General features: G+C 37.7%; 1 protein-coding gene across 2 annotated transcripts; it reads left to right on the plus strand.

Moving 5' to 3' along the window:
- The first annotated feature begins 3,482 nt into the window (after positions 1-3,482).
- On the plus strand, positions 3,483-10,572 carry LOC104418311 (polyadenylate-binding protein 2). 2 transcript variants are annotated; one of them, XM_010029615.3, is made up of 6 exons: positions 3,483-3,717; positions 3,854-3,944; positions 4,636-4,706; positions 9,199-9,390; positions 9,917-10,044; positions 10,124-10,572. In XM_010029615.3, the coding sequence occupies exons 1-6, from the start codon at positions 3,595-3,597 to the stop codon at positions 10,170-10,172; spliced, it is 654 nt and encodes a 217-aa protein (XP_010027917.2). In that variant the 5' UTR covers positions 3,483-3,594; the 3' UTR covers positions 10,173-10,572. The 2 variants fall into 2 exon arrangements, with proteins under 2 accessions (XP_010027917.2, XP_010027916.2); XM_010029614.3 differs by having other exon boundaries at positions 3,484-3,717; positions 3,854-3,956; positions 10,124-10,569.
- The last annotated feature ends 10,229 nt before the right edge of the window (positions 10,573-20,801 follow it).

The following is a 20,801-nucleotide window of genomic DNA, read 5'->3' on the forward strand; positions in this document are numbered from 1 at the left end:
CTTTCTATAAGTTTTCACCGAAACATAGATGCTGCATTAGTAACATATCAGAAGATAAGGAACCATCTAGTTATAATGAGGCATCCAGTGATCCACGATGATAGAAGGCTATGGCGGCAAAATTATAGTCATTGATCGATAACCATACTAAGGATCTGGTCACCCTACCTCCAAACAGAAAACCAATTGGATGCAAGTGTCTATAAAATAAAATATCATGCTGATGACTCCATTGAACGTTACAAGTCTTGTTTGGTGGCTTAAGGATTTGCTTAATGAGAAGGTTTTGATTATCACGAGACTTTTTCTCTAGTGGTTAAAGATGTCATGGTTCGTTCCTTTTTATTGGTTGCAACTATCAATGATTTGTCGTGACATCAAATGGATGTGCACAATGCATTTTTTCATGGCAATATAGATGAGGAGATTTACATAGATATTCCTCAAGATTTACAGAGCCGGGGGCGGGGGAGGGGAAATAAAGTATGTCATTTATGCAAATCCCTTTTATGGCTTGAAACAAGCTTCTAGGCAATGGTATGCCAAGTTTGCCAATGCTCTCACAACTGTAGACTTCAAATAGTCTAGATATGATTACGTCATATTCACATGGACTAAAGGTATGTCATCTATCTACTTGATGATATATGTTGATGATATTCTCATAATGGGAAATGATAAAGATGCTATAAAAAGCCTCAAGAAATATTTGTATACCACCTTCCATATAAAATATCTAGGAGCACCTAAATACTTCATTGGGATTGAGATTGCGTGATTCAACCAAGGGATTTCTCTCGGTCAACGGAAATTTATACTAGAAATTATATTAAAGGCCAATCTATCAAGGTGCAAACCAGTAGTTATTCCAATTGAGCAGAACACCGAATTAACCACAGCTGATTACAATGCGGACATATCTCAAGATAATGATACCATACTCAAAGATCCATCGAGTTATTAGAAACTCATTGAAAAACTCATATATTTGTCTATGACTAGACCTAATGTATCATATGTGGTGTAGACACTTTGTCAATTTGTGCATAGTCCGAAGCAATCTCACATGAATGCTGCCCTGAAGGTGGTGAAGTATTTGAAGAAGTGCACTCCTATTCAAGAAATGCAATATGGAAATGACGGCATATTGTGAGGACTACACAACTTGCCCCTTTAGCGGAAGATCAATTAATGGCTTCTACGTTAGACTGGAAGAATCTCTTCTTTCATGGAAGACCAAAAAGCAGACAACTGTATCTTTATCTTCAATTGAACTAGAATATCGAGCTATGACAAAGACTACATGTGAGATTGTATGGATACGAGGCTTACTTCGGGACCTTGGAATACAATTGAAATGTCCAACAAAGCTGTTTTGTGACAATGATGCGGCACTCAAGGATGCAACAAATCCCATAGTGCTCGAAAGGACAAAGCATATAGAAGTGGATTGTCATTTCACTCGAGAAAAAATTCAGGAAGGAATAATCGAGACAAGATGAATTGGAACCATAGAACAACTTGCGAACATCTTCACCAAACCTCTATGCCAAAGACAACACGCATATCTATTGAGCAAGTTAAGCATCTTGGACATCTACAAGCCACCAACTTGAGGGGAAGTGTTGGAAGATATGCTCAAGAATTGGAAGATATGCTCAAGAATTCATTTTGATTATAATTGTGCACTATATCAATTAGGGAATAGATTGAGATTAAGATAGATTTGTAGAACACACCATTGCCATTTATTGTATACATCTTGTACTATAATTACAAAGCCATGTACATTAGGGAGAATTGAAGAAAATACAAAAATATTTTCCCTAAACTATCTTCCTCCAGTCACGATCTATTCTGCCCTCCTCACTCTTTCTTGCTTCCTTTCAATGTCCTTTAACCTATGTCTGCACGACATGCAACGAGGTGTCATTGTTTGGTTTAGCATCCTTGGATCTCCACATCGTTGAATATTCACCTACATCCGTTTCTTGTTTCAACCTAGTACCTTAAGAATGCACCATCCGAAAGGGGGATTCGTCTCTTTCCCTTGGCCATCCGACTTCTCTTTTGGACAAGCTTCAAGGCTCTTCCTCGACTTCGTCACACGTGAAGCACGCGATAGTTGCAAGGTTCTGAATTCCAGTAAACTACAGAGGACACAAGTTCAAGAGTGTTCCAAGGGCTCTCGATAAGCATAGCTAATAAGAAAGCGATTGATTTTCAAAACATTTATTACACATGTCGCGAGAATGTCAATTAACGCGCATAACATTTTCTTATTCAGTTACATGACAAGTGTCCTTGAATTACTCTTTAACAAGTCGATTCCATAAATAACAATCAACTAGTCTATTAATCTAAATTAATGGAAAGAGAATATTTTATAATTTAGTAATCTAAATCACCCAACTCGCCTCTATCATCCCTAAGTACACTAATCTTACATAAATTAACTAGTAAATTTTGATAACCTAAAAATAGGTAAAACTAAAACATGACATATTATAATAACGACTTGTTTCTTTATATATATTATATATAAAGAGGGGAAAATTACCAAAAAAGTTACAAACATATTGTAATTGTGTCAATACAATTTTAAATCTTTTGTATTTGTGTCAACACTTTTTAAGAGTTTTCGTGTTGTGTTCGATACTCCAACATGTACACACATCAACTCTCCTGACATGTGAATGTAGAATTCCAACATGCAATTTCGACACCACATGATCAATTTTAATTTTTTTAATAAATGATAAATCAAAATGTAAATATATAAAAAATAAGAAATAATAAAAATAATAAAGGGGAAAAGGAAGAAAAATCTAGTATTCTTTTTTCTTCTTACTTTCACTTCCTACAACTCACGATTTTTAGTATAAATTCATTTGAGGCTCTTTTTTTAAAATCATTTATTAATTAATTTGAATTATAATTATCATATATATAAATATGTCGGAATTTTAATTTTTAGAAATAATATGTCGTATCACGTGTGTTACAATTTCGATGTCAGTGCTACTTAGCCCTTAAGATATGCTTATTGAATTGAAAACTCAACATTTGAAAAATGTATTCCCAAAAATGACCGTTTGTAGTGTTTACTAAAATGAATAAATAGAAAATATTTTAATCCTCAATAATGAAAATATTTTCATTAACTAATTATTTAAATTGATATAACCAATTATTTTTGAAAATAATTTTTCAAATCTAAATTTTTCTCGCACTCCAAATATATAATATTATTTCACGTCGTCCTATACTATCCAGTATCCAACGATAGAGTGCTTATATTTAAGTAATATTAATTAATTAGATCCGAATTTCCATATCTTGCAAAAAAAAAAAAAAAAGAAGATCCGAATTTCCTTTTTCGGAATAAATCATAAATTCTTCCTTAGAAGAAGAAGGAAAAAGAAAAAGGAAAAATCAAAATCAAAATCGTCCTAAACCTGCCATTGCCTTTAAGCACGCTTGCCGTTTCCGTGCGAAGCTCGTCGCAGAGACCACAAAAAATTCAGCTGTCGCCTGACGGAGGGTTTGGTCGGGTGTGCGTGCGAGAGCGAAAGCGAGAGAGAGAGAGAGAGGATGGAAGAAGAAGAGCACGAGGTGTATGGCGGAGAGATCCCCGTGGAGGGCGAGCTGGAAGGCGACATGGACACCCACCACGCCGACGTCGACATGTCCACCGCCGATGACGACGCCGTCAAGGTCTCTCTCCCTCTTTCGAACGATCTCGATGCCTGCGTGGTTTTGTGGTCGCCTGTGTTGCCCGATCGTCTTGGTTCTGGGATTTTTCTTCTGGGTTTCTTTTATTTTTTGTTTTTTTAATGGTGGGTCGATGCAGGAGCTGGATGAGATGAAGAAGAGGCTGAAGGAAATGGAAGAGGAGGCTGCTGCTCTCCGCGAGATGCAAGCCAAGGTCGAGAAGGAAATGGGTGCTGTCCAAGGTCTCCTTTTGTTTAGATTTGTGGGCTTTTTTTCTTTTCTTTTCTTTTCTTTTTTAGGGTTATTGGATTGATATCAGGGTTTTTCTTGGATCTCCTGCCTGACCCTTTGATTTGTGGATGGCTGACGTCTGATGGAAGAACGGGTTCTCGCCGTTTCGATTGTCCTTTCTCTTGTTGTCCTGTAATTCTGTTGGTTGTCTGTGGTAGTTTATTCTTGCTGGAAATTTCTTCTCTTTTGTCTGCTTGACGCTTTATTTTCATGGATTTGTGATCAGCTGTGAAAGATAGATTGGCATAAGGATGGAAAATCTTTCACCTTTTGGAATATCGGTTTTGTAGATAACAAACTTGTCTTTTGATGTAGAGAAAATGAACCATCACTTTTAGAAGACTTACTGATTTCTCCATCATGCTTTTTGAAGAATACTTACATTTTCTCTTTGGATGTTGGAGAGTTTGTTCGAGTCATTGTCCGTATGCTTACCTGCAACTATCAGGCATTGAAATTGGGCACATATTATGCTCAGATTTATTTGACTTTTTATTTGTTTGTGTTTTCTGGAGAATCAGATTTTATACTCTAAGATTAATTTTTGGAACTCTACCTGAACTAGTTAACAAAACTGTTTTCTTTTTATTTCTGTGTTGACGCCGTCTGATCATTGTCTCAATTTCACAGATCCTGCTAGTGCAGCTGCTTCTCAGGCAAACAAGGAGGAAGTCGATACCAGATCTGTGTTTGTTGGAAATGTGAGTTTGACTGTTATTTCTTGGTAACTTGTTGACTATCTTGACAATGCTTTTCTTGATAAAGGATATGACCTTGGATTAGCTACTAGAGTTTGCTTTTGTTTGAAATTTTCGAGGGTTAGCTATTTGAGTCTAATTTTTCTCTTTAAATGTTGGAGTTATTTTCACCATCGAGACATTTATTTTCAGGTGATTTTGATGATTCTGACAGTTCTCTGATGTTATCTAGACATGAGTTTTCCTTCAAGACATTTCACACTTTATCCATCTTTCTGTTAATAGGATAAAAATCTTAAATTTTATTGCATTACTTCTACATGACACTTTCCTCAGTTCACGTTTGTCTGTGCTGACATGTTTTTCTTGAAACGTGAGCAGATATTTAGCTGATTACTATCACTGTGCTTTTAGAAAAATAAGGACCTTATTGATATAGAACTTAATAATAAAGATGTTGATTTCCTGAAGTTTCTCTCTTTTCCTTCCGAGAATAACATTTCTGGGCATGGAGGTTATTCACTATTGCAATCCCACATTGCATTTAAAATGATGCACATCTGTGCTTGGCAAAGTATGCCCAGGGGTTATGATGACAAAAGAAATTTGGAACGGTAAATCTCAGATCTAAATGTGAAAATCTCTGGTTATCTTTAAAGATAACAAAGTAATCATAACCATGCACTCTGTGACGATCTTGTTTTGTGTTTGCTTGTGAATGGGTTGCTGATGGTGGAAGATGTTTATATTCTTAGTTGCAGTTGAATAAATTTGGTTTGCTATGGTTGTTAGTGGTGGCGTAGTATTTAATTCTTGGTTTTTTTTTTTTTTTTTTTTTTTTTTTTTTTTTTTTTAGGCTTTTACTATTGGATGTTTAGTTCTTGTTGCTAGACTTTGTTTAGTACTATTTTGGGGGTAAAGACACACAACAAGTGTGTGTTAGGATGAGACTGGTTTGTTGGATACGTGGATTCTCAAAAAGGAAGAGTAGAGAATTATCTTTTCTTATAAAAGAAAAAAGGCAGAGCATTAATTTAATCTAATGTCATCTTTTTGCAATGACATTGTAATGTCATCCTTTATCTTTTATCATTAGGTTAATGTTGGAACCTATCAGGCCCTCCTAAAAGATAAATGACTGAAAGACTTTAACTAACTTCGCGTTTTTAAGAAATGAAGGGGAGTGCCAGCAAAGAATTGCTTTAAAGGGGTTTTTATTATGAGTTCCGCTTTGTATTTTTTTGCTTTATTAAAAATTTTCTTGCTGCTTCTGAAATTCAAACATCATTCATTTTTGAAGGCATACATGTAGAGTCATTTAAAATTTGGTCCTAATATTTTAGTTTTCTTTCATTGCAAAATTCTGAAGGGAAAGCAGTAGATCCTTATTTTTTAAGGCCTAACGAATGGAATACAAAGAAGAATTGTCGTCTTCAATTCTAGGTTTATTAGGATCTGTCTCTTTCGTAATATTCTAATCCTGAGGTCAGATTGGGCAGTTGTAGATGAGATCTCTTTTTCAAACTTGCGAAATAAGATAGCTTGTTCACTACCAATGAGGAAAGAGCATAGCCAGCTTTCTAGCAGAAAATTATATGTGCATATTTGAGTTAAGAAATTTGTGCATTATCTGTTAGGTTTTTCTGAATTTATCTACTTCGTGACTTAGATGACTTTTCCCCGCAATTTTATGGTTCTACCATTGTCTTGTCTATTGCCTTCTGTGTGAATCTTCACCATATTTTCTTTTCCGTAGTCCTGTCAAACTAGATCTTTAATTTGCGGTTCTCTTACGTTTGCTCTTGCGTAATGGAAAGTTGCCTGCATTTCATTTTGACTTGACCACTAAGCTATGTCAGTCAACCTTGAGTTATGGTTGACTTCGTGTTTCACTGTGATTGCAGGTTTCTCATTCTTCAAGTTGTCTGTATAGATTGAGCAGGAATCTTTACACTGTATTTTGAGCCCAAGTTAATTTTGCATTAGATTTGGTTGAATAGATGTGGGGAAAAAGTAATTGAAGTCGCAAAAAATCATGCGACAGAAAAAAGAACAAAAAAATTGAAGGAAAACAGTGCAAAGTTTCTGTTGTGTGGGTGAAAAAGTGTGTGCGCTGTGGAGGAAAAAGAACCAACAAGAGAAAAAAAGAAAGGGAAAGATGGGAAAAAAAAAAAAAAAAAAGAGAATGAATGAAAGAAAAAATGCAAAACAAGTGGCGCATGGAAAAAGAGTAGAATTTTGAAAGTTGGGGATGGGAATATTTGAAGAACATTCTGTATCAGTGAGAGAGATGTTGGATGGCTCTAAAGTAGTTGATGATTTATTAGGATTTCTGTAGAATCTACGGGCTCTCATACCCTTGCTACTGCTCGTGGTGGTGGTGGTGTGTTGGTGCTGGTGCCGCTGACTTGGCCTCAGGACTTCTCGTGATATAGCAGACCTGGTGAGGGGTGTTCGGCTGTGTCTTGCTCGTGTCGTTATTCTATTGTTTGTATTTATCGATAGTTCTACTCTAAATTATCAATAAGATTTGCTCCCCTCGATAGACCTGTACATTAATCCACTGTATGGTAGTTGATCATCTAACGTCATTGGACCCTACTAAGTGGATAAGTTGTTCTGGTTTATCCTTATCTCTTCTTTAGAAAAAGAAAAGTATTTTTGGGGAGCTTTTGCAATCTGGCCTTTTATGTGAGCAGAGTGAAAGTTTTTTACTTATTTTTCCCCTGAAAGAGCTATTTGTAGCTTGGCTGACCAAAAATCTTTGGAGATTCACCAGAATTTTACTAAGTTTGGCTATGTGTTATTATTGAATTTCTATCTTCTTCTTCATTTGTGCAGTTTGGGAGGTATAATCTTTTGGGAAAATACCAAAAGCAAACCTTACCTTTCACTAAATGGCTACTTGCCTACTTTTATTTTTGAAAATACCAAATACATAATGAGTTGAGCTTTGGATACTACTTTGCATCTTCACATCATTTATCCTTGTGTCCGTATTTACAAAAATTTTGTTTCTTTTTCCCCAAAATGCCCATATGCAAATTCTAAATTCTGATGGCCACCGAAAAGACTCAAAACCAATTAACCCTGAGCAAGATATTTTAAGTGAGTTTGCAAGGAGGGACAATTTGGTCTTTCCAATGAGAAGTTTTGCTTGAAGGTATATGAGTGATGTTTGCAAAAATAGAGGTATATAAGTAGTCATTGGGTCAAAAGTAATATGTATTTTTGTTGGTATTTCCTTAAATTTTGTCAGGGGATTGACAGTAAACTTTTTCCAAAAAGATTATGCTGGTCAGCTGTTTCTGTTTCAGAGTAGAATCTGTCTTCGGTATCTGTTTCTGTTCCTAGGTTTTTGCAGTGCCTTAGCCTTTTGTTACTTGGTTTAAGTAGTTATGGTTTCGAGACCTTAAGCAACCTACACTGGACTCATGCCCTTGTGATGATGATTCTTCGACCTCTAAAATCTGTTAAAGTCTGTTCTGCTTCTTCAGAAAGTTCTATCACCTGCCTGCAAGTCCACACGGAAAGCTCGCACTTTAGATGTTTAATTTTGGCTACAGACTGTTCACTCAACTTGAGAGTCTGTTCTTTATTCCGAATTTATTAATTGGGGTTGCTGAGTAATTAGATCTGGAGGATGTGCAAAGATGAACTTGAAGTTTGCTTGAGATATAGAAGGCAACCTGTGCAAGTTGTGTACACCTTATGGGGTTGTGTTTGAAGTTCCATGTTGCTCAGTTGGAGTTGACATAAGACGATGGTTGTCTGCGAATGGCGGTTGGAGCAGCAAAAAGGAAAAAAGGGAAAATGAAGATGTAGTATACTTTTTCGCACTTAGTAGGTACTAAAGATAAGCTGGGTTACCCACCCCGTTGGTGGCAGAGATGGTGGAGTCGCATGCTGGCCACTCGCAAGGCCGGAGTTTGACTCCCCACCTCGTCATTTGTGCGACTGAAGTGCAGCGCTGTCGGAGGTGGGGCCCTGTGCTATTGTCGCCCCGGGTTTACGTCGCCGGCTGCCGACTGTACAGCGGTTCCCGGGTTAACAAAAAAAAAATAAAAAAGATAAGCGGGGGTGATGCCTTAAAATTTTTATCAATTTAATTCTTAAGGAGCATTAATAGAACTTGCTAAATCTGCTCAGTGTGCTTTACAATTGACTGGAGATATTTTTTCTGCAACACCCCTGATAATAAATAAGAAAGAGGGATCTCAGTATCAGTCACGAAACTATGGTTGTTAAGCATGTAATTTCTGTCGATTTGTCATAGATCAGGACATGGCTTCATGTATATGTGTATTTATGACGAAGGGGCTGTCCTGAAATACTTTTTATTTTGCCTAGTAAGAGACAATGGCTGATGTGAACCATGTACTTTGATATGCATGTCGGCATATGCTCATTCAAAAAGCATGTTAAGTCAGTTTTCGTATTGTTGGCTAGATGCATTGTGCCAGTGAAGGCCTGTGACTTAAAATGGTGCTTGCAGGTTGATTATGCTTGTACCCCTGAAGAAGTACAGCAACATTTTCAATCATGTGGTACAGTCAACCGAGTGACAATTCTTACTGATAAATTCGGCCATCCAAAGGGCTTTGCTTATGTTGAGTTCCTTGAAGTTGAAGCTATTCAGGAGGCTCTCCTTCTGAACGAATCTGAATTGCATGGACGTCAGCTGAAGGTAACTCTTCTTATTTATAATTTGTGGGATTTACCTTAGCAACATTCAAGATGTTCCAGTGGCATGACATTATTTTCTGAATATGCAATACTTAACTTCCAACGTACCATAGAAGTTTGATATCTTCGCCTTGCAAGAGTTTTTACTTTTCCATATGTCGGAATGAGGGCACGGCACTTGTCTGGGACCATAAGCTTGTTATGGGTTGCATGCTAGCTCTAATGTCATGATGGAGTCAACCTTCACATAAATTTAAGTTCCTGTTAACTAGTGTTCTCGGACACTTTTTAAATATACCTAAAACAAAATAATTAATTTCTCAAAGTAGTGGATACACGTGACACAAGAAAAGTTAGTGCATTAGAAACTGTAATATTTCCTTAATTATTTTACCAAATGTCCATGGGAGATCTGTTAACAAAACACATATATGGTGTATTTGGTGCTGATTTCAGCATCTAGGTGGTAAATTAATTTTTTTTATAATAATGATTGTTTGATATTTATTATGATGTGAATGACTTAGGTTTTGCCAAAACGGACCAACGTTCCTGGGATGAAGCAGTACTTCCCAAGGCGCTTTAACCCATACGCGAGTTACAGGTTCCGGAGGCCGTATGTACCTCCTTATTTCTACTCTCCTTATGGATACGGGTAGGTATTTCGTTCTCCAAAGTCGATTATCTACTGTTATAGGGCTTGTTGGTTGATTCTACTGCTCATGCTATTGCAGGAAGGTTCCCAGGTTCAGAAGGCCGGCGCGCTACATGCCTTATTACTAGAAGTCCTGCATCATCTGTTGGCACTTCTGCGATTCATCGAAAAGTGGGTACTTCCACATGTTAAGTTTCGTAGGGGAAATGCTTCTAGTGGTATCGCATGTTTATTAGACTCTGCTCGTATTATTATCAACCGAATGATTTAAGAGATTATATATCTGGATTAGTGGCTGTGACTTCTAGACATTTATCTGTGGTCATAGCTGAAGATTTGGAGCAGCCTCGAGAGGCATGCCTTTTTCCCCTCTCTCTTGATACTTTTATGTGGCATGTCTGCAAAACATAGGACACGGTTGGTCTCAGCTTTACCCTGATTTCTGCTTGATTTGAGAAGGATTTTGTTGACTAGTGCTCCAAGCACTTGTTGAAAATCCAAATAAAAAAGTACAGTACTTTTAAAGTATTGTCTTACACGTTATATACAATTAATTCGTTGAAAATCAATGTGTATTTATTACACATTGTTAATAAGGGAGATCCATTTGGAAACTCAACCTCCTCTCCCTCTCCGACACTCTTTACATGATTTCCCATGGAAAATGTCTTTTTATCACGTTGTCTTTGATAAACTAGTCTGTTAACTTTAATCTTAGGTTCGTCAAATGCACTATATTGACATATTGTTTAGTTCCTGTGCTTTGAAATACTTGGGAATCAGAGCCATATTTTCATTTGGGATTTCTAGAATGAGTGTGTTGAGATCAGGGAATGTGTTATTTTGACTGGCGGATGGGTGTTAGATCAATGACCACTCATTCGAGAGGGACTCTCCCAACAGATATAGGACTTGTGGCGAACAAACTTCTCCGTTCAAATAGCAGACATTCTCGTCAAGGTTGGCACGTATCACCCGCTGGTGTTCCATCTATTCGATGTGTGGTCTTACCCATTCCTGTTTCTTTCACCATCTATAAGTTTGTAAGGAGTAACACCTTGTTCGAGCTTTTTACTTCAACAATCATTCCGATAATGGGCTACTTTGTCCATGAATCAAGCATCTATACAAAGAGGTCTAGTTCAAATACCGTCCGTAACAAATTTGGCTTGTTCCACGTGAGTTAACCCCTTAAAATGAATACTATGAGAGCGTGCATGATAAAATTTCTACTTTTCTAACTCTATTTTTGGAACAGATTTCTATTGCAGAAATAGATTTGAAGAAAAAATAAGAAGCTAAAATTTTTAACTGAAATCAATTTCTGTTCCAGAAATTTTGTCATGCGCACCTTGAATAACTACGAAATGTGCTGAGTAACTACGAAATGTGGTTGGCTGTTTGGGGGTGAGTATTGAGTTACAGATCACTTCAAAGGACACCTCCCAACTGATGTACCGGTGTTTGACTACGTTATAAAGAAAAGATAGAGATGTCATGGGGACTGGATCGACGCAAACAAAATGTGGAAAAGGCCAAACGGTCTAAATTAGCATGACACAAATTCAAGTTCATCGACTACAAGTCGAGCACATGCGGGCACAAATAAACATGGGCTACTAAAACATTCTCTCAAATTTATGGATTTAAATGAGTTTTCAGAGCAAATGTCGGTGCTTATTTCTACCGCTTCCTTGGATGAGGTTGATACTGAATGTTGCTGGTACACACTTTTAGCCGTGTTCTTTTGCCACAGCCATTAATGTCTAACATGAGAGTGTCCGAAAGTTTCATCGCGTCCTCGGCCAAGAAAGTTCAAGAATTGATAAGAAGCAAGTTCGTGGGCTGAAAGTGATGAGGTTGTCAAGATTGCCCGATTGGCAGGTCCAATCATAAAATCTAGGGGTGGCAAATGGATGGGTCGGATCGAGTATGGGTCGGATCGAAAATGGATCGACCCATATTTGACCCATTTAACCCGTTTTAATCCATATTCTTGTAGTGTAAATTTAATGATTCATACTCGACCCAACCCGTACCCAACTCATACTCGACCCGACCCGTATTTTTTTTTTTTTTTGATGACCTAGGAAAGTCCATACGCCGCAAACACGGCGAAATAAACCTTGGGAGATACGTGAGTCACCACCACTCCTCGTGCCCCGGGTAAGTTGCCTTGCGATGCCCGGGAATCAAACTCCTCCCTTGCGTTAGGGAGAAGCTCGCCGCCAACGGCGCCACCTAGACGGGTGGTCCCGACCCGTATTGTTAAAACCTACTTATTGTTAAAATATTTTTATGCAATACAAATTTTTTAACAATTTTTATGCAATACAAATTTAATGGAAAATTTTTATAATTCTTTTTAAAATATTTTTAGAAAATCGAATTTTTAAAATTTTAAAATATATTTTATTTTTGTTTAAAAATAAAATTTTTAATTATTTTTATTTTTAAAATATCATTTTTAATAATGATTTTTATTTTCTCTCTTCTCTTTTTTATTTTTTTCTTCTTCGGCGGTTATCGGCCACGGGCGGAGATTGAGCTTGCGGCGTCGAGACAGTGGCTCAATCTCGCCAACCCAATGAGGCCAAGGCTCGCGATGTCGGCAAGCTCGAGCCTTGCCGATCCGGCGAGTCTCGAGCCTTGCGTCGTCAACGGGGCCGAGCCACGACGGATCCGGCGAGGCTTGAGCTACCGACATTGGGCGAGGCTTAATCTCGCCGATCGGGCGAGGCCGAGGCCCCGCCCGTCATTGGTGAGACTTGAGCTCGGCCGACGCGGGCGTGGCTCGATCTTGCCGATTTGGCGAGGTCGAGGCCCCGCCTAACGCCGGCGAGCTCGAGCCTCGCCGGATCCGGCGAGTCTCAAGCTTGCTGCGGCGACCTTCGAGGGAGCGGTGAAGGTGAGCCGCGGCGGTGGGCGGCGGAGGTGAGCCTCGACGGCGGGCGACGAGGCGAACCGTGGCGGCGAGTGGCGGAGGTGGCTCGGATGCGAGCAGCGGAGGACGAAGGTTGAAGGGCTGTGTCGCGAGGATTTTCACGTTTTTCAGGTTTAAAAATGGTCGAAAATAGGTCGAACGTGTGACCCATTTTTGACCCATATAAAATGAACTTAAAATGGGTCGAATGTGGGTCATGGCTCATTATAATTTCATAACCCACATTCGACCCATTTGTGAAAAATATGGGTGCAAAATGGGTCCATGACCCATTTTGCCACCTCTAATAAAATCCTAAGATTTCACAAATTTTTGTAGAATAATTATCAAAAAAAATTATCCAATCAGTCTGGAATCTATTGTATAGATTCCAATTCAATACTACACTTTTCAATTTTGTCAATTTTATTCTTAAACCTTTGCATGGAATTCAAATATAGTTTTTCCAAGTAATTTTTGCTAGAAATTGTTGATTTGGTAGTTCAATTATCGTCGGTCATCCTATATTGTGTTATCATGTCAGTAATTTCGGACAAAAATTAATTTGTTAGACTATATTGGAATATTGTGCAAAAGTTGCAGAATTGAATTGAGATCCATATAATAAGTTTGGAACTAATTAGACAATTTCCTCATGATTATTATAAGATAATTTAGAGAAAAGTACCCAAAAAGAAAGTCATATGGCTATTGCCTTAATACCAATTTATTCCTAAATTTTTCAACTAGATCAATTTAGTCTTAAATTATTTTGCATTGATACCGATTCAGTTTATTTAACCAATTTAGGCCATAAGTGGTGACATGGACTATAACAGTTTTACATGGCATGAGCGGTACTGACATGGAAAATTTTTATAATGTTAAAACATTTTTTTCTTTATTTATTTATTTATTATTATTATTTTTTACCCTCTTGGCTGGCGAGGTTGCTAATTAACCATAGCTAGCCACTGGTTAGTCTGGGTGAGGGTCAAAATTCGGCCTTTGCATCCTTGTTGATCACAAGCGCCTTGCTTGGATTGGGTTAGGGCGCAAGGGCCCTCGCCCAAACCAAGCGAGGGTTGCTAGCCCTCATATGTGGCTGGAGATGGTTAGTAGGTGACCTCGTCGACCAATAGTGTATTGAAAAACAAAAACAAATACAAAAGAAAAAAAGAAAAAGAATAAAAAATTATGAAAAATATTAAAGTTATAAAATTAGTCAATGTTAGTGCTGGTCATGCCACGTAGGACTACCGGTATCTACGTTAGTAATTTCTAGCCTAATTATTCGAATGAACTGAATTCGTACCAATACAAAATAATTTATAACTAAATTAGTCTAATTAAAAGGTTTAGAATTGAATTAGTATCAATACAATAGGTTCAAGACTTTTTTAGTACTCTTCACAAATAATTTATCATAAAGTTAGCTAGTCAAATCATCTCACTATTTAAAATTTCAGCCCTTGGTAAGGGTAGGTGCAATTTTCACGTAATCTCCATGCACTTAAGTTACATGGAAATTGAAAGAAAAGGAGGGTCAAATTTCCACGTTTGGCCCACATAGCTAGTTTGGCATCACCAGGCTCCACCTTAAACCCGAAGAGAACTTACTAATGGTCCTGTAATTCAAAACATTTATGATAATTGAGACTTAACCACAAATTTGGAAAAATAGAGAAATGCTAAATGTATTAATACTACATAAGTTGAATTATTAAATTCGACCAAAAAATATTATTAAAGGATGAGAGAACAAAAGGATTGAATTTATGCATTACATGTCGGTTTTGGCTCGAATAAAACCACATATGTACCCTTCATGTCCAGATCGGATCAAGCATCAGTGGGGACCTGAGCAAAACCGGACCGTCGACGTCCCTACTTATAACTATCGGTAATGACTTCCCCAAGTAAAAATGTGTGCAAATTAATTAGTAGATGAGAGAGCGGAAGTGTTAAATTTATGCATTACGGATCGGTTTCGGCTTAGAACGTTGAAAACCATGTAATTTCTATCTGATATTTGACCAAAAGATTTACGTGAACTTTGATAGGAGGCTACTCTTTCAAAATAAGCACGAAAATGGAAAACAATCCTTGTTGCAGAAGCCTTCCACTGCTATGCGAACTTGAAAATCGAGGATTTAAATTGATTTTTTTTTATTATGTTTGTGGAAGGAGGTGAGAAAAGAATCTCGGGTTAATTCATAAATATCGAAATTTCATTCTTTTTATTCTCATAAGAAAAAGTTATCGATGTTCTCTGAAGTTTTATTTTCTTTGAGAAAATTTCTAAAAGAATTCATAATATATTACATTTATACAAATTCAATCATAAACATTTCAATTTAGTCAATTTAGTTATTTCAGCAAATTTTGACCAAAATTACTAACATAGACGATGGCACTATCACATAGGACGGTTGGCGGGCAATTTTTATACGATCTTTTATATTTTTTTATATTTGCTTTCTTTTTTTTTTCTTTTTTTCTAATTGACGTCCAGCAATGGTAACTGGCCAGCCCTTGCCAGTCATAGGCAAGGGCTGGCTACCCTCGCATGCCACTAGGCAAGGGTTGCGACCATGGCCCTCGTCTAGTTGGCTGCCCTTGGCGGGCTTAGATTACTTGTGAGCAAACCTAAATTCAAGAAGGAAATTACTTATCCAAACTATGATTTGGGCCTTGTTGGTTTGGGAGGGCCTAAGCGGGCCAATGGGCGATAAGGCCATGTTCAGATTAATTAATCGATCTGTATTTAATTTCTGAATTGGTTGTAATAACTATAATCAATGGAGCTACAATAACAATTTGGTTGTTTGGTTAAGTAATAAAAGAACCACCATTAATTATAATGTTTATCCAATGTATGAAAATAAACTCCTTCGTTGCCAATCTCTTGCGCCACTCCCAAGAGTCACGGACCTGCGTGGCTTTAATATTACCTGGTACTGTTAAGGCGGGGAGACTGTCACAACCGTTGTAGATCCGGTCGTGAAATTGTGCCGGGTACCGTAATTATTATTAAAAAGAACTCAACTATATGTACGTGATTAAAAATCAGCTAAAAATAGGAGTCGATAAACAAATTATTGGGTTAATGCATAGAATATCAAAATTTCCTTTCTTCGATTCTCATATAAAAATTCCGAATGTACTCCGAACTTTTATTTCTTTTCACCCTCTTTTCTCAAACAATGTAATTTTGAGGTGTGTCAGATTAAGATTTTCCAGTGGCACGCACACAAATCGCTTGAATATGTTAAGCCTAATACCTTAAAAAACCTCCGACTTTAGATCCAGTCTTAATTTTACCATAATTTTTTTTTGTCTCATAAAAAACCTCAATTTTACGTCTTGTCTCTATTCTACCAAAAACTCTTTCTGTTTTATGAAAAGCCCTAACTTTAAGTCTTGTCCCAATTTTACTATTCAATCCAATTTGGTCCTATATTTTTTAAAGTCTAGTAGAAAACCACAAACTTTTACTTAAGTAAAAAATCTGCCCATTTTATCCTTCCATCCAAAATTTACTGTTGACAACTCAGAGATGGAAAACTCCCAAGCACGAGATATTTAAGTGTCCCAAGCCTGAGCTCTCCGATCTTAAGAGATGTCTATTCCCAAGCATGAGAGATTGAGGAGTGCAAAATCACTAAGGGTGATTTTGACAAAGGGTTAATAGAGAGTAGGATTTAGATTCAAGTAGAAGTTGGTGATCTTTTATGAGACAAAAAAAATTAGAGTGAAATTGAAGCTGGACCTAAAGTTGAGATTTTTTTACGAGACAAAAAAAGTTTAGGATAGAATTGGTATTGGACTTAAAGTTGAAGATTTTTATGATACAAAAAAAGTCTAGGTAGAATTGGGATTGGACCTAAAGTTTTGGATTTTTATGAGACAAAAAAAAAAATTATGGTAAAATTGGTAAGTGACTTAAAGTTTGAGATTTTTTATGAGACAAAAGATAGAATTGGGACAAGAACTAAAATTAGGGGTTGCTAAATATGATATCAAATGAAAGGAAATATTAGAATGTCCAATAAAGGAGTTAATGAAGGGATATTACATATATATATATATAACATATAGATCCTATAGACAAGTGGAATGAGACATTGTAACTCCCCTTTCATGTATAAGTTAGATTAAGAATTACATGTGAAATTTGATGAACAGGGCCACACACATGAAATGAAATGAGGTAGAATCTACTTTTGATACGATATTAGGATGTCCAACAAAAAAACTTAAGCTAATAGTTGGAGGGACACTATTCTCTAAAACCCATTAACAAGCGGCATGCAATACTATAATAAAAGTGGAAGTTAAATTGGATCTTTGAAATTATGATGGATCAAACCAACGGACCATACTCACCCCGTTGGTGGCAAAGATGGTGAAGTTGCACGCTGGCCACTCACAAGGCTAGAGTTGAACTCCCCACCTCGTCATTTGCGTGACTTACTTGCGGCCCGTGGGAGGTGGGTCCCTGCGGGTCGTCCTGGGTTTATGCCGCCGACTGCCGGCTGTACGACACTTCCCGGGTCACCAAAAAAAAAAAAAAAACCAACCGACCATGTCACGAATGGTCAACTTTGATCCTACAACCCTAAAGGCTAAAAGATACTTCATCCGAAACAGCCAAGGCCTAGATTTTGGATTTTGGAGAAAGGCTGAAGCATGGAAAAATTATCATTTAAAAGTCCTAAATTTATTATACAAATCAAATAGTCCTAAATTTGACTAATTGAAGCCCAAATATTTTGATAATTTTTCAATATATGTGACCTAAATTGTTGATGTGACGGTCCAATTAACAACACCTGCTCCACATGGCACATTTGACAATGACGTGAAAAATTTAGCAATTTTTTTGTTATATTTTATGATTTTTTTCCTTTCTCTTTTTCCCTATTGCACTCCATTAATCGCTAGGGTCTTGGCAATGGCCAATAGAGTTCGTGGTCTACAAGCGAGGGCGTCATGGTCTTGCCTAGATTTGGTGAGACGAGGTGATGGCATCATCGCCAAATCTAGGTGAGGGTCAACAAAGGCGTTCCGGCCCTCGCTTGCTTAGGCTTTCTGTCTAAGAAAGAAAGAGATCCCATATTCAAATTTTCTCAATCTTAGTTCCTAGAGTCACCCTCATGAGTCACACCCCGTGTGACTTTGTAATTATCCGGTGTGTTCAAGATGGGACTGCTACACTTGTTTAGAATTAGTTAGTTGCCAACTGGCGCCTGACACTCCTTATATTAAAATCAAAATACGAGTCAAAATATCAAACACTGAGAGAGACAACTTGAATTGAAATCTATTATGAACAGATGGAGTGAAGGTGAAAACATATCGGAACATTTTTAGCGAAAGATTCTACAAATCCGTGTATTGCACTCACTTTTTTATTATCATTTGTTATTGGTAATTTTAAATAGGTGGTATTATTTTTTCAAACCTGTAAGAAATTTTATGTCAGTGGATTTAATTATTCCAGAGTCACTTTTTTAAACGTGTTAATAAAGTGATGGTCATGGCGAATCATCCTTATTTTGCTCACATATATCTAAGAAAATGATCATTTTCATAGAGAAATAATACTTCTGCGACACTTTTCATTTTTCCGTTTATTAAATAGTGTAGCTGATCAATCGGTGAGTCTGGATAGGCTTGGCCAATTGCCATATACTGGGCCCAAAAGCACTCAAGTCTGTCCATAATTTTAAATTTTTACTGTTGTTTACAAAGTGACTGGGCGAGGGCGGTCCTGAACGGGTCTACGTGAGCTAGCCTAAATTCAAGAAGGAAATTACTTATCCAGACCTGTCTAAATTATGCTTTGGATCTTTTTTTTCTTTTTTTTTTGGTAAAGGTAAAGAATTTTTATAGCTTTGGACAAAAGAACAACAGATGGCGCCAAAACTTACACTCTAATTGCAACAGCAAACAGAGTGGAAGGGAGCCGAAACAAGAAAGCTACAAGGCAGAGAGAAGAAAATAGCAACAACAGAGAACAAAAGACCGAAGAGGTCACACAAAAAACACCAAGGCGCTAAACCCCTCAAAGAACCTCGACCGCCATAAGGAGAGGGGACTGAAGAATGGAGAGCCAAAAGGCTTGAAACAGGACGGCACGGGTGCTTCCACTACCGGAGCTAAGTAATCTCAGAGCGATCAGCAAAGATGGAGGGGTCGAAACCCCAACTTCTCTGAAGTCTTCTATTTCTTGGGATATCCGGGACATTTGAGAAAGTGATGGCTTTATCCTTGACAATCTTGACAATATGATTTTTCAGTGCAGCAGCAGCCATCGTTTCCCCACGAAAGATGATAGCATTCATTTTCTTCCAAATAATGTAGCACATGGCAGCAAAAGAGAAGCGAGCTATACTGTGAAAGAAATCTTTTCCATTAAGAAAAGACATAGCCCATTGGAGGTTCTCCACCCAAGGCTTGGGGCGCCAAGGAATGTTGCAACAAGTTGCCCAAAAGAAGGCAATAGACGCTGATAAGTGGCAATCAAAAAACAAGTGATCAATGGAGTCAGGAACTTCATTACAGAAGGCACAGGTAGCAAAATCAATCCTACCATAAGAAAGAAGAAGTTCCTGAGTAGGTAGACGATTTCTAGCAATCAACCATAAATTGAATTGGAACCTCGGTGCAATGTCGTTATTCCAGATAAGAGAAGCCCAAGGTGCTCGACTTTTTTTAGCCCTGATGTGGTCCCAGGCAGAACCCACCAAAAAGGATCCGGATGGATGCCAACGCCAAGAGAAAAGGTCCAGGTCTAAGGATAGTGTCGGGATGGAGAGTCCCCAACTTTCCAGAAGAAATCGAAGAGAATAGCCCATTGGTGAAAGGAAATTAGCCACAACCGCATGCTTGGGAAGGCCCGAGTTCTGGATGAGATGATTTGGTATAAGAAGATCAAAAGGGCCCTTCGGGTGCCAATGATCAAACCATAAGGATACCGAAAGTCCGTTACCAATTTTCCAAAGGAAGGAAAGCCGAGAATCTCTTCTTAATTGCAAGATTTTTTTTCTATGCCCATGAGCAAACTTTAGGAGATGAGGTGATCCAAAAATTATTCCTCTTTAAGAAGTTGGAGTGAATCCAACGGCACCATAAAGATTCTTTATCTGTGAAAAGAATCCAAATGTATTTCATCATCGCTGCTCTGTTGCAGTCTTTCAATTTCTGAATACCGAGGCCTCCCTCCATCTTTGGAAAGCAGATATCATCCCATGAAACCTTTGCCCCTCCCCTACCGAGAGTGGCTCCTTTCCATAAGAATTGCCTCAAATTTTTTTCAATACTATCAAGGACTAAAGCTGGCAAGCTAAAGACACTTGACCAGAAAGCTTGGATGGAATGTAAGACTAACCTGATCAGTTGCAATCTTCTAGCAAAAGAAAGAAAACGATTAGCCCAAGATTGGGCCCTAGCAGTGATTCGATCAATCAGGGCAATACAGTCTATTTTCCCAAGTCTGGAGGAAATGGTAGGCACTCCTAAATATCGCACCGTTAGCTTTCATTCTTGAAAACCAAAAGCCAATAAAATGTAGTTGCGAAGAGAATGAAGGCCGCCCGAAATGAATATTTCACTCTTGTTCTTATTTGGAACCAAACCGCTCCAAGAAGAGAATAAATCCAAGCCTTTTTTTAGTATTGTAATGGACACCCGATCAGCTTGACTAAAAAGAAAGACATCATCTGCGAAAAAGAGGAGAGAAAGCTTGACTGCTTTGCATCTTCAAAAGTACTTGAATTCCTTTAGTGAAGTGTGAGCACTCAAGATTCCTGAGAACACCTCCATCACT

The sequence above is a fragment of the Eucalyptus grandis genome, chromosome 9 (genome assembly GCF_016545825.1).
Source record: "Eucalyptus grandis isolate ANBG69807.140 chromosome 9, ASM1654582v1, whole genome shotgun sequence".
Lineage (NCBI taxonomy): Eukaryota > Viridiplantae > Streptophyta > Magnoliopsida > Myrtales > Myrtaceae > Eucalyptus > Eucalyptus grandis.

Coding starts and splice junctions, on each gene's coding strand:
- LOC104418311 (XM_010029614.3), top strand. CDS start 3,595: ATGGAAGAAGAAGAGCACGAGGTGTATGGCGGAGAGATCCCCGTGGAG. Junction 3,718..3,853: donor CCGATGACGACGCCGTCAAG/GTCTCTCTCCCT, acceptor GGGTCGATGCAG/GAGCTGGATGAGATGAAGAA. Junction 3,957..4,635: donor GGAAATGGGTGCTGTCCAAG/GTCTCCTTTTGT, acceptor TCAATTTCACAG/ATCCTGCTAGTGCAGCTGCT.